At 48.1% G+C, this 14,543-nt stretch overlaps 1 protein-coding gene across 1 annotated transcript in view; it reads left to right on the plus strand.

Moving 5' to 3' along the window:
• snorc (secondary ossification center associated regulator of chondrocyte maturation) overlaps positions 1-14,543 on the plus strand; it is a 42,271-nt gene that overhangs the window by 21,691 nt on the left and 6,037 nt on the right. The window contains exon 2 of the mRNA XM_085989467.1: positions 4,493-4,666. Within this exon, the coding sequence (XP_085845593.1) occupies positions 4,493-4,666 (174 nt within the window). The remainder of the gene's footprint in view (positions 1-4,492; positions 4,667-14,543) is intronic.

Consider the following 14,543-nt stretch of genomic DNA (forward strand, 5'->3'; position numbering starts at 1 on the left):
GGCCTCTCTGAGCCGTCCGAGAATTTGTGCGACAGCACCGCTCCAATGCCGTAGGGTGACGCATCACATGCCAACAGAATTGGTAATGCCGGGTTGTAATGGGCCAATACCTCTTTCGATGTGATTAGTGTTTTGCTCTTCTGGAAAGCTCATCTACATTCGTCACTCCACTTCCATGGCACCCCAGTTTGCAGTAGGGTGTTCAGTGGGTGTAGTATTGTAGACAAATTTGGCAAGAACTTATGGTAGTAGTTTACCAGCCCGAGGAACGACCTCAGTTGTGACACATTTTCCGGTGCTGGAGCCTTGACTACTGCCTCAATCTTCTCTGGGGACTTATGTAACCCCTCTTTATCGATAACGTGGCCACAATACGAGATCTGTTTTCTAAAAAGCTCGCATTTGGGGCGGTTAGCTCGGAGCCCATATTCCTGCAATCTAGTGAGCACCTGCTCCAGGTTGGCAAGGTGATCACTGTCATTTTCGCCCGTGACCAGGATGTCGTCCAAATAACACTGGATCCCTGGGATCCCTTGCAGGACTTGTTCCATTGCCCTCTGCCAAATAGCCGGAGCTGATGCTACCCCGAATACCAGCCGGTTGTATTGGTAGGGACCTTCATGGGTGTTGATTGTGAGGTATTTTTTTGATGCTTCTTCTACCTCCATTTGCAGATACGCCTGGGCCAGATCAATCTTAGTGAAGTGTTTCCCTCCAGATAGCGAGGCAAAAATATCTTCAATCCGCGGAAGTGGATATTGTACGGTGTGAAGGACCGGGTTCACTGTTACCTTAAAGTCCCCACAGATGCGAACCTTCCTTGGTTCCCCAGGCGTGCTGCTCAACGACTTTTTCATCACAGGGACGATGGGTGTAGCCCACTCGCTCCAGTCTACCTTGGACAGTGCACCTGAACGTTCCAGACTCTCCAGCTCTGCTTCGACGGCTGGGCGGATCGCATAAGGTACCGGTCTGGCCGTAAAACATTTTGGGCTTGCGTTTTCTTCAATTTTAATCGTCGCTGTCATGCCTTTTAGTGTTCCGAGTCCTTGCTGGAACACTTCTTTCACGTCAGTTAGGATCTTTGACAGACGCCCAGGTGTGACGTCGTCATCCTTTTTGTCAGCCACAGTCAGTGCCTGTATGGAATGCCAATCCAGTTGTATTTTCCGGATCCATTCACGTCCCAGTAATGGTGGTCCTCCATCTTGCAATACATACAGGTCTAGTTTTGGTGTTTCCTTACTGTTATATATAACGGTCACCGTTATTTTTCCTTTGGGGTAGACTTTTTGCCCTGTGTACGTCTTCAAAATAATTTTTGTGTCTCTCAAGGGTATGTGTGAGAATAGCCGCTCATAGTCCCGTCGGTTCAGGGCTGATCCTGTGTCCAATTCCATCTTTACCTGGACTCCTGCTAACTTGAGAGTGACCCAAATGGTTCGGTGATCCTCCGTTGTGATCACATTATGTAGTTTCAGACAACTCAGTTCCCTGCTTTCGGAGTCGTTATCACTCTTTTGTTCGTCTGAACTATTCTCCGTCATCTTATGTACCTTCTTGTACTTTTCTTTGGTAGGTTTCTTATTGCTGGTTTTCTTTCCCGACCTGCAGACTCGTGCTATGTGTCCTACTTTTCCACACTGTCTGCACACTTTGTCTTTGAACCAGCAATCATTCTGGTCGTGTGTTGTTCTGCTGCAGCGATAGCACTTCTCTGTTCCATATGACATTTCGTTTGTGCCATATTCTTGCAGTCTCTGTTGTATCTCTGCAGCGCCCCGTGCTGCTGCTTCATATGATACCGCAATGTTGAAAGCCTTTTCCAGCGTAAGGTCCTTTTCAGATAAAAGCCGTTTCTGGGTTCCTTCACTTTGAAGCCCACACACAAACTTGCCCCTCAAGGTATCTGCCAGTCCCGCTCCAACTGGCAGTGTTTCGATAGTTTGCGCAGTTCTGTTAAATAATCAGCATTGCTTTCATCCTGATGCTGGTTCCGTTTGTGAAACTTTAATCTTTCTGCTATCAGCAGCGGTGTGGGGTTTAAATGTTCCTTTAGTATTGTAAAGTCTGTAGGTATTATGGCGAATTAATACACAGACTACAAGAGTAACTTTAACAGGACTTTACTATTCGAAGGTCAGGGCGAATCTGCCCAATAAATCCTGACACAGCACTTATATACCAGTGTGGTCACCGTCGGTATTACAGTATACAGCAGCCAAGATAAAGTAGTGCCACACCTAAAATAGTTCTCTTAAAGGTGAACGGTTACATACAATAGTTCTCTTAAAGGTAGAACAGTTACATACACTACAAGTATCGTTACTATGTCTTCAAAACTCTTTTCCATTGGCTTCGTTGGGGTTACTAGATTTTGTAATAAACCATACGTCTTTGCACCCATTAAATTTAACAATACCGACGCTTTCTTGCCATCTGACACCTCATTTGCCTTGCAGTACACCTCTATTCATTCGACATATGTAGTCCAATCTTCGACTTCATTGTCAAATGCGGTGATACTGCCACTCTTCGGCATTTTGGGTATGGCTTAAAATGGCGTCTCCCAATGGTTTAAAATGGCATCTCCCGCGCTTTCCTTCCTCCCCCGCTGCTGCCAATGCCGCTCCCGGCGGTTCTCGTGGCAATGGCGGTGCCCTGTAGGTTTCGTGCACTTCTCCAGCGCTGCTGCCAATGCTGCTCTCGGCGGTCCTCGTGGCAATGGTGGCGCCTCGCGGGTTTCGCGTCTCTCTCCCTCTCTCCGACGCTGCTCGGCCCCTGAACACCGGCTGTGCCCTGTGCGCTCTGCTCTCTCTCTCTCTCCCCGTCGACGCTGCTCGGCCCTTTGCTGTGCCGCTTGGTTGGGCTCTAGCCCGCCGCTGTCCGGGAAGGGTCTGCGCACTACCTGTTGCCAGCCCGTTTCGCTGGACCACCTCGGCTGGAAAGCCAAGCCTGGCTCTCGACAGCCTCCCCCGCAATTCTCGAGTCTCTGCTGGATGACTGGGCGGTTGCCCGTGGTCGACGCCCGAGTCTCTGGCCTTGACCTCCAATCCACTGATCTCCAGGAACGAATCCCCGGGAGGTGATGCAGGGTTGCAGGTAGGTTCGAACCTGCCTCGTCGCCAATGTTGCGTCCGTGTATAATAAGACACAGACTGCGGAGAACGGTACAACAGGTGTTTACTCAACGTGGCTCACACTGCAACTGCCTGTACAGATTACTACTCAGTGCTATATACAGGTGTGGTCACTGCCGGTACTACAGTATACATGAGCTGTAAAAAGTAGTTCACCCCTTAAAGGTATATACATTACAGGTACCACCCCACACCAACACCATAAAGCATCCCTACAATGACCAAGCCATTCCTTTCACACTCATCACCATTGCGGAGGGTACCGTTATGTCTCACTATTCACTGCAACTCACTAAGCCACTTCCAAAGATGCACACAAATCTGTCCAAGAATGCAAAGTGTTGAAAATAAAGATTTCAATGTTTGACAGCTCATTAACAGAAACTACACATGAACATTGGCTAAAACAGCCAAGTGCCTACCCTTGTGTGTTGTTACTTGGTATGATTGCACTAGGATGATGGTGAGTGTGAGGGGTTGTTAGTGAGATGAGGAAGTGAAATTGTAGATAGAGAGGGATGGGTGGAGGTGCAAGGTAAGTTGGTGTGAATAAGGATGTGCAGGAGTAGGGTAAGGAAGGCAGAGTGTTGGGGATGTGATGAGTGGCACAGCAGGATGAGGTTGAGTGTGGCTTTGCAGTAACGTTTCGTGATCTACTGAGATAATTGAAAGGCTTGCGCCATTGCAGCCTTGTCTTTCTAATGACATCCCTGCTTGTGTCCTCCTGTGCAATATGCAACCAGGCATGTTAATCTCTTCTGCTCATTGGAAGGGAAGAGAACCTCCCTGCGTGCTGTGACTCCCTCCATAAGCATATGGAGGGAGTCATGGGAGAACCTGGGTACAGCCGTGCACCTCTGTGCAGTGCTTGTCAGTATTTGCAGCATCTTATTGCTATAGAACACTGACAGCAGATCTGTCAAAATCAATTTGTGCATGATCCCTTTAAGGAAACCGGCTGATGACGGGTCATCAAGTGACATCATCAGACCCACTTCCTTCAATTGGCTGGGAACATCGCCGGGCGGGCTTAACAAGCCCTATCATCATAAGGTCACTCTACAGAGCGGGCTGGAGCCAGCAGTGGGGTCACACCCCGCCACGGACCCCGGCCCCACCAGACCTGCCTCGGTAGGCGCAATCGTGGCCCCTGTCTTTGCAGTCTGCTTGCCATAGGGAAATGTAGTCATTATTTTTGAATTAATATAAAATGTAAAAATAAATTTTTTGCAGTGATAAATACAAATTGATGCTAGCTTGCACTTTTCAATATAGCCAGGTAAAGGTTTGAGACAGGAGGATATTGCATCTTTAAAATGGTGAACTGGATTTGCAAAACTGTGTGTTTGCAGGTCTCGCATCTGAAATACAGGGATCTCTTGTTCTGGCTCCGCCCAGTGAAGCTCTGGAGACATCCTCAGGAGGAGGTGCGGTTGAGACAGTCACAGCTGGAACCTCAGTGGAGGACACTTCAATGACCTCAGACTATGGCTATTTTCCAGATGACTCGGAACCTGTGGAGAAAGGTAAAATGGGAAATCACAGTTTGAATTTTTTTAATTGGTTAATGATTGTAACCTATATTTGTTGTAATGGAATACACTTTGCTTTAGAACCTACACTCATGTTGAGTGAATTGCTGATCCAACGTGCCATATCACTGTGGTAGGGCATGAGTTTGTGCCAATAGAACCTCACTTGTGAGTTCCTAATTTCAGCTAGGCTAGCAGAAAAAGATGCCAAAAGGACGCAAGGGACAGATGTCAGCAAGTAAAGGCCCATCCACCAAATGATTTGTTAAATTATGTAACTGAAGAAGATTGTGTTGGCTCTTGTCTCGATATAGAGTCCATTCCTGGATCCAATCCCCAAATACTTTAAAAAGAGTTTAACTCCATCTCTGGTACTCACCATTTGGATCAGGGTGTGTATGTTCGGCCTCTCTGTCTCTCACGTATGCACTGGCACACGTACATTGAAGCCATCATCTTCAGCCCTCCCAACAAACTCCATCACCTGGCCACCAATTCTATCTCTCTTCCTGGCCGCTGCCTCAAATTTCAAAATTTGCAGATGACACAAAGCTTGTAAGTATAATGAACAGTGAGGAGAGTTATAGACTTCAGGAAGACATAGGCAGGCTGGTGAAATTTAATGCAGAAAAGTGCAAAGTGATACATTTTGGTAGAAAGAATGAGGAGAGGACATATAAACGAAATGGTTCAATCCTAAAGGGGGTGCACGAACAGAGAGACCTAGGGGTATGTATGCACAAATCGTTGAAGGTGGCAGGGTAGGTTGAGAAAGCGGTTAAAAGGCTTATGGGATCCTGGGCTTCATAAATAGAGGTACAGAGTGCAAAAATGTGGAAATTATGATGAACCTTTATAAAACACTGGTTCGGCCCCAACTGGAGTACTGTGTCCAATTCTGGGCACCACACTTTAGGAAGGATGTGAAGGTCTTAGAGAGGGTGCAGAAAAGATTTACAAGAATGATTCCAGGAATGAAGGACTTCAGTTACGTTGATAGACTGGAGAAGCTGGGATTGTTCTTCTTGGAGCAGAGAAGATTGAGAGGAGATTTAATAGAGGTGCTCAAAATCATGAGGGGTCTGGGCAGAGTAGCTAGAGAGAAACTGTTCCCATTGGCAGAAGGGTCAAGAACCAGAGGACACAGATTTAAGGTGATTGGCAAAAGAACCAAAGGCGACGTAAGAAAAAGGTTTTTTATAATGAGTGGTTAAGATCTGAAATGCACTGCCTGACAGGGTGGTGGAGGCAGACTCAATGTTGGAAGTTGGATAAGTATCTGAAGGAAAAAAATTTGCAGGGCTACGGGGAAAGGGCAGGGGAGTGGGTCTAGCTGAGAGCCGGCATGGGCTCGACGGGCCGAATGGTCGTCTTCCGTGCTGTAACCATTCTATGATTCTGTGAACCATACTGTTCACAGCCAGGGTATCCTATTTGACCCCGAGTTGAGCTTCTCACCCCATATCATCTCCATCACAAAGATTGGTTAATTTTATCTCTGTTACATCACCCATCTCCACCTCTGACGCAGCCCATCTGCTGTTGAAACCCTCATTCATGCTTTTGTCACCCCCAGGGTTGACTATTCCAATGCTTTCCTGGACAACCTCCATTCTTCACCCTAGGTATCCTTCAGTTCATTCAAGACTCTGCTGCCTGTATCCTATTCCATACCAAGTCCTACTGGTCCCTCACCCAAACTGATCTACTGTACATTGGATCCCAGTCACCCAATGCCTCAATGTTAAAATTCTCATCCTCATGTTTAAATCCATTCATGGCCTTGCACCTCCCTATCTGTCACTTCCTCCTGCCCATCTGTCACTTCTTCTTGCCCATCTGTCACTTCCTCCTCCCCATCTGTCACTTCCTCCTGCCCATCTGTCACTTCCTCCTGCCCTACAACCATTGACATATATTCCCATATCTCTATGTGTGCAATTCTCACCTCTCTCCAGATGATTTATTTGCCATCTTGAGAATCCCACTGATGGGATTCAAATTTAAAATTCTCTGCTGGTTAAAGTCAGAAAATCCTAAATATCAATAATTTGCTGAGGAGCTAATTTAAACTTCTAGTTGCCTTATTATTCATATTTGATGACTTCTAATTCTATGATTTTTTGGGATTTATTAACAGTATATTTGTGAATTTTAGTGCTCATCAATATGTTGGCTGATAGTAAAGGTCTATTTCACTTTTCATTTTGGTAATTCAGTATCAACATCAAACACTGTCAGCTCAGGTGTAGTATAGTTAGACACTTAATAAAGATCTGTCTGCTTTATTCAATAACACGGCTCAACCTCAGAAGCACGCTCCCTACAGTCCTGATGTGATGTTTTTCCACTTTACTGCACACACCATTGATTGCCAATTTAGTGCTCAATTAGGAGCAGTTTTGTGCTGCCCTCTTTTACCTAGTAGGAACTCCTTTTACATAGGATCCTTAAAGTTAGCACACAGAGGAGACTTTATCTCAACACTCTGTGCTGTTTTTAAACCCAGGTCTCAGAGGTGAACATTGTTGTGTATGTAATATGTGTGCTACTTTAAACCTATGGACAGGGCTGCACTACTTGTAGGGCGTAGTGATACGCAGTACCACTCCTGGCCATAGGGGTATAAATAGTACTGTGGGTACTGATCTCCCCTCAGTTCCCGCCTGTGGGCATGAAGTAAAGACCTACGTGTAGGACCTACGTGTAGTCCCTACCTCCAACCAGTAAAGACCTGTTTGAGTTATACGTTTAAGTCTTTGTGTTAATTGTTCAATACAATACACATACTTAACACTGGCGACGAGTCAGATTCTTACCCTGTGGCAGTTATTCCACGGCGGCTTCGTCCACAGACAGGACGTTGAAGAGAGGTTTCAAACCGCACCACCCCACTGGAAGCGACAGGCATTAGGACCCTGAAGCCTCCATCAGCGACTGAAAACTGGAGGACAGAAGACATCCTGCAGCTTCTTTTTCAACCTCGGTGGTGGGTAAGCCGAGCAGCGTTGGCTGCAAAGACAGGGCTGGGGGAAGTCGGAGGTACAAGGGCGATCGCGATCGGGAGATAAGGGCCATCGATCGCAATCCCTGATAAGGGCCGCACTCGGGCTGAAAGGCGCAGCGTCGGCAGACACTGAAGGCGCGAGAGCCGCGGTGAAAAGCGCGGGCCATCGATCGCGGCGGAGATAAGGGCCGCACTCGGGCCTGAAGGGAGACGGCGTCGGGGGACGGGTGAAGACCGCCAAGCGCGGGAAAACCGCCATTTTGTGGGCGGAGGACGATGGCAAGAGCGGGAAGCCGCCATCTTTGATAACAAGTAAAGAAAAGAAAATCTGAGAAATTGCAAATCTACAATGCCTAAACACGGGAATATTAGCACCTTTGATAGTGACCTCGAAGATTGGGCCATATATGTTGAAAGAGTAAAAAATTATTGTAAGGCCAATAAAATTCGTGACCAAGATAAAGCTCTAACATTATTAAATTTAATGGGTGCGAAGACATACGGGCAATTGAAACACCTGTTATCACCAGATGAACCGGCGGATAAGACGTTCGATGAGATTGTTACTGTCCTGAAAGATCATCTAAACCCCACGCCGCTGATGCTAGCGGAACGATTTAAATTTTATGACAGAAGGCAGCTACAGCATGAAAGCAATGCTGAATATTTGCTGGAATTGCGTAAATTAGCGAAATATTGCCAGTTTGGAACGGGACTGACAGATGCACTACGAGACAAATTTGTGTGTGGTTTATTTAAACAGGATACACAAAAGCGACTGCTCGAGGAGAATGAGCTGACGCTTGAGAAGGCGGTCACTATGGCAGCAGCACACGAAGCCGCAGCGAGAGGCACGGCAGTAATGCAGCTACGGTCACCGGAGCTCAGTGCACACAAATTGGGTGTGAGTTCTGGCAAATGTTATCGTTGTGGAAAGACAACGCATGATCAGAACCAGTGTTGGTTTAAAAACCAAGAATGTAGAACTTGTGGTAGGCTTGGACACATAGCTAGAGTATGCAGGTCAGGGAAGAAGACCAGCAACAAGAAGTCACCGCAAGGAAAATACGCAAAAGTACACAAGGTGGCCGAACAGGAGTCCGATTCAGATGCTAGCAGTAATGAACTGGCTGGCTTAAGCAGTATTGAACTGGCTAGCTTAAGGGTACTCAACGTGGGTAAGGGTGCAGACCTCCAGACAATTTGGGTCACTCTTCAGATAGAAGGAGTCCAAGTAAAACTGGAATTGGACACTGGATCGGCATTGACGGTCATAAATAAGAAAGATTATGGAAGGTTATTCCAACATATTCCCCTACAGGATACGGAGCTCATATTGAAAACATACACGGGGCAAAGAGTGTACCCCATTGGGAAAATTGAGGTCACAGTGGTCCACAAGGGCGAAGAAAGTCAAATAATGGACTTATATGTGCTATCTGAAGGAGGTCCTCCACTACTAGGACGGGAGTGGATTAGGAAAATGAATATCGACTGGCATTTCCTACAAACAATAACGAGTGAGAACTCGGTGAACATAATCAACCCAGACTCTGGAACTGATGATGGTAAGACCAACCCGTGTGCAAAAGACAAAGTTTCAGCACAGAATTCCACTGAGATAGAGAATTCTGAGTCTGTCCAGTCTACTGACATGCACATTTCTGAGGGACACCGGGCTCGAACTCAACTCCATTTCAAACTGCAACAGCAATTAGAACAAATGATTTGCCGTTTTGAGCAAGAGATGAATGCGACGAAAGAGTTCTTTGATATAGAGTGGGAACATCTGGAAAGACAACAGAAGCAGCTGCTGGAGCAAATGGAGCAGGAGCACACAAAACGTCTGATGTCAGAGGAGTTAACGGTCAGCCAACTCCTGCATATGCTGAAGGACAGGACTCTGAAATGGGAAAAACTTGAACACGAACTTCAATATTCAAACGAAAGGGGTTCGGAGCTCTCAAAGGTTATTGGAAGAGCTGAGGTGGCAACACAGACTGAGATGACTGCAACAGAGCAGCCCTTGGATGCCAAAAGTACGCTGACTCACGTCAACGTAGAACAACAGACCGCTGAAACAGCTGCTACGGTAGAGGGATTGAATAGTCCGATCAATCAATCTCCAAAAGAAGTTGAAGTAGTAAAATCTCAAATGAGGTCATTAGTAAACGACTTGCTGAAAGCCCAGAAAAAGCTGGATGAAGAGGTACGCATGAAGAAGTCTCTTCAGGAAAGATGTCTGGACTTGGAACAAAAGCTGGCTAACGCCCAGCTGGGTATGGAGGAAATAGAAGACCCTCTCGCTGGCCTAGATCAGGACGACACCGAATATTACCATGACCTATTGAGTGACACTGAATATTATAGTGACCTGGTCTGCCCAGCTTGTGATGAAAACTCCCAAAGTGCAGAAATCAGGATGAATCACTTAAAGTCTAAGGAACATAGGGAGATGGTGGCGCTACAGCTGGCAGCTGACAGGGGAGCCCAGAGAGTCTCTAAGAAGCAGAAAAGGAAAAGACGAAGCAGAAGATGATAACCATCTGAACCATTATCACCCCGACCAGATCACACACGTGGTCCCTCCGAACGGAGCCAAATCAGTTCGGAAGTTCAAGCTGTTAAATCCATGGAAGGACTATTGAATGAGTCACTCCAGCAACGTGAACCGACTACACCACAGAGACTGAATCTGTGAACTATTTTCCGCAGAGATTGAATCTGTGAACTGTTTTCCGCAGAGACTGAATCTGTGATCTGTTTTGACATGAAGTTATCTATGTTATTCTGTTATGTAAACCTGAAGTTATATATGTATATATGTTATTACGTTATGTTAAATGGGGAGATGACTGTAAAGCTAAGAAGGGAGGAATGTTGTGTATGTAATATGTGTGCTACTTTAAACCTATGGACAGGACTGCACTACTTGTAGGGCGTAGTGATACGCAGTACCACTCCTGGCCATAGGGGTATAAATAGTACTGTGGGTACTGATCTCCCCTCAGTTCCCGCCTGTGGGCATGAAGTAAAGACCTACGTGTAGTCCCTACCTCCAACCAGTAAAGACCTGTTTGAGTTATACGTTTAAGTCTTTGTGTTAATTGTTCAATACAATACACATACTTAACAAACATAAGAAATAGGAGCAGGAATAGGCCACTTGGCCCCTCGAGCCTGCGCCGCCATTCAATAAGATCATGGCTGATCTTGGGCTCAAAGCCACTTCCCTGCCCGCTCCCCATAACCCTTCACTCCCTTATCTTGCAAAAATTTGTCTATCTCCACCTTAAATGTATTTAATGACCCAGCCTCCGCAGCTCTCAGGGGCAGAGAATTCCACAGATTTATGATTCTCTGAGAGAAGATATTCCTCCTCATCTCAGTTCTAAAAGGGCGACCCTTTATTCTAAAACTGTGTCCCCATGTTCTAGATTTCCCCATGAGGGGAAACATCCTCTCTGCATCTACCCTGCCGAGCCCCCTCAATATCTTATATGTTTCAATAAGATCACCCCTCATTCTTCTAAATTCCAATGAGTATAGGCCCAGCCTGCTCAACCTTTCCTCATAAGTCAAACCCCCACATCTCTGGAATTAACCTAGTGAATCATCTCTGAACTGCCTCCAATGCAAGTATATCCTTCCTTAAATAAGGAGACCAAAACTGTATGCAGTACTCAAGGTGTAGTCTCACCAATACCCAGAGTCCAGGGAATTTTGATATATTGCAACCAATGCAGCCACTTCTTTTAAGACCCTGGGATGCAGGCCACCTGGTTCAGGGGACTTGTCATCTTTTAGTCCCATTATTTTACCAAGTACTATTTCCTTAGTGATAGTGATTGTCTTTAGTTCCCCCCTCCCTGTGACCCCTTGATTATCCATTATTGGGATGTTGTTAGTGTCTTCTACTGTGAAAACAGATACAAAATATTTGTTCAGAGTCTCTGCCATTTCCCCGTTCCCCATTATTAATTTCCCAGTCTCATCCTCTAAGGGACTAATGTTTACTTTAGCTACCCTCTTCCTTTTTATATACCTGTAGAAGCTCTTACTATCTGTTTTAATGTTTCTTGCCAGTTTACTCTCATAATTCATCTTCTCTCTCATTATTTTTTTAGTCATCCTTTGCTGGTTTTTAAAAAAAATTCCCAATCCTCTGGTCTCCCACCAATCTTGGCAACATTGTGGGGGAGAAATTCGGTATCGCCCCGTTTGGGGCGCTAGTATTGGCGGTACGCAAAGTTTAGCGTCAGGCGCAATTTATTGCCACCTCGAGCGATATTGGGTTGCAGCGCCCCTGAAGGTGATTGCGGCGCTAAATCAGGCGCTGCACGGTACTCTTAAGGCGCTAACCCGGCGGCGCTTCTCAATTTCTCGGCGGCCGGGCGCAGCGCAGGTGCTGTTAATAATCAATTTCCCCGAGACACGCTGGCGCCGGCCAGCTTTTAAAGGGACGCGTCAATTAACATCAGCAGTCACACTCTGCGCCTTGTAAGCCTCAAAATCGGCAGTGACCTACCTGTGGTGTTCAAAACTTCCAAGACATGGAGAGGGTCAGGCAGAGAGCGGAGCGCTTTAGCGATGGGGCATTGGATGATCTGGTTGGCGCAGTGGAGTGCCGGCGAGCTGTGCTGTACACCAAGAATGGCAGGAGGCCTCATCAGAGCGAATACCGCAGAGCTTGGAGGGATGTTTCCCAAAGAGTCACCTCCAGCAGCATGGTGCCCAGGACTCTTGCGCAATGCAGGAAGAAGTTCAACGACCTCACTCGGGTCGTTAGGGTGAGTGCCTTTTTCACAATCATCTTCATCCCTCCATCTGCACCTGACTTTATGGCCAGAGAGTGCGCGAAGCCCCAATGGCCATCTGCCAGCCAGCACCCATGGCCCTTTCTGGAAACACACATGCACATTCAGCTCAGTGCATAATGTAAGGGCTATTCTACCATGGGGGGCATGTTTCATCACTTCCCGTCCTTTCTCCTGCAGGCCAAGCTGGCCAGGAACCGTAGGGAGCAGCTTCGTACCGGAGGAGGCCGGCCTCACCTGCAGACCCTCACAGACCTCGAAGAGCGAGTCCACCAGATTGTTGGAAGCCGGATGAGTGGTCCTGTCACCTCTGGAGCTGCCGACCCCATTGTGCACAGCGATGGTAAGGTCATCACCTTTTTGAACTCACTCCTTCCACTTGTTCCCCCCACCAGCATGCTTTTTCACTTTGGACCCAAGTCAGTGCATTGCAGCACTCATGCATCCCTTGCTGCCACCCTGTCCTTTCGCTAAAGCCACTCTTCAACCTCCCTGCTTTCAGATGCTGCATCACCAGCTCGGGAGCCGGGCCCTCAAGCTGCCACTGCCACTGACTCTGGAGGCGATGAGCAGGAGGAATCCGGACCATCCCTACCACCCTCAGGCGAGCCAGCCCATCTGCATACTGGGGAGACTACTTCCCTGGAGGGGAGCGGGGGGGGAATGCTCTGAGGAGGAACCAGCTCCAGGAACCAGCGGGCTGCAGCAACGCAAGGGGGGTAGGGAAGCTCGGGGGCCGTCTCCCCGGAGGGCGAGTCAGGCCGCGAGTGCTGCTGCACAGAGCGCAGAAGAGGCGCGTGCCCTCGCAGAAATGAGCGCCCAGGCTGGGCTGAGGCACACTGAGCTCATGGCTGCAGTGGCAAGGATGCCTGAATCCATCGAGACACTGGCAAGGAGTGTCCAAGACTTCGACGCAGCACAGGCAAGGAGCGCGCAGGACTTCGGGACAGCACTGGAAAGGACTGTCCAGGGCTTCGGGACAGCACTGGAAAGGACTGTCCAGGGCTTCACCGAAGCACTGGCACCTGCCACGCAACTGCTGAGTGCTGCCACGCAGTCACTCGCTGGTTTCATGCAGACACAGATTGAGGCCACGCGACCACTGACTGCTGCCACCCTCGCTGGATCAGGCAGGATTACCCGGGGCCCTTGCAGCACCACAGCAGGCCAGCAATCTGTGGACCATCCGATTGCTGTGCATGCTGCGGTGCTGCCCCGTCAGAGTGCCAATGTGTCAGCTGACCAGGGAGCTGCTGTCCGCTCTCAGGATGACAGCATTCCTGATGCCACCGCTGGCACGTCTCCACTGCAGCTGCCAGCACCTGCAGAACAGACTGCTTCCACCCATGCACAGTTGGAGCAGTCAGCCGCCGGGCCCTCCAGGCCCAGAGGTCGTCCAGGCCGTCCCTCAGGGGCATCTGCGCTTTCGGACAGTTAGCAGGCCTCCCCCAGCCTTGCTGCAGCCACTGGGGTCACATTACGGAGGAGCTGCAGGGAGGGAAGGGGCCAATCTCGCAAGAGAAGCAGATCACCATCAAGGGGGAAAGAGTAGAAGGTGCTGCTGAAACGTCTTATTTGTAGAAATCAAGGCCGAGGATGCTGGTCTGAATGTTAGTTATGTTTTGGACAGTCTCCCGGGTGTGCGATGCACTTATGTGTCAGTGTGTTAGTTTTGCTTTCTGTTGCCATTGCTTTGTCTTGTTGGAAGGAAGCACATTTTGTACAATAAACAACTTTCTTTATTTACAATGGCCATGTCTGCTATTTACATGCATTTTGCCCTTCACAGGCTTTGGGATATCAGAACGGTTCCATTCCTGTTCTTGGAATGGCAGCAAGCATTCCGTGAGAGGGGCCTAGAAGCAACTTCTGATCAGCCTCTGATGGACGGCCCTTCCAGTTTGTGCCTCCCTCCCATCTTGGTCCTCCTCCTCCTCCTCTGCTGGTGCTTCAATGTCTGGTGGCATTGGCTGGGTACGTAGGATAGCGAGGTTATGCAGCATGCAACATACAACCATGAAGTGGGAGACTCACTCAGGCGAGTACT

This window comes from Somniosus microcephalus, chromosome 6 (assembly GCF_052327205.1).
Source record: "Somniosus microcephalus isolate GS21.2 chromosome 6, FLI_Smic_1.0, whole genome shotgun sequence".
NCBI classification, from domain to species: domain Eukaryota; kingdom Metazoa; phylum Chordata; class Chondrichthyes; order Squaliformes; family Somniosidae; genus Somniosus; species Somniosus microcephalus.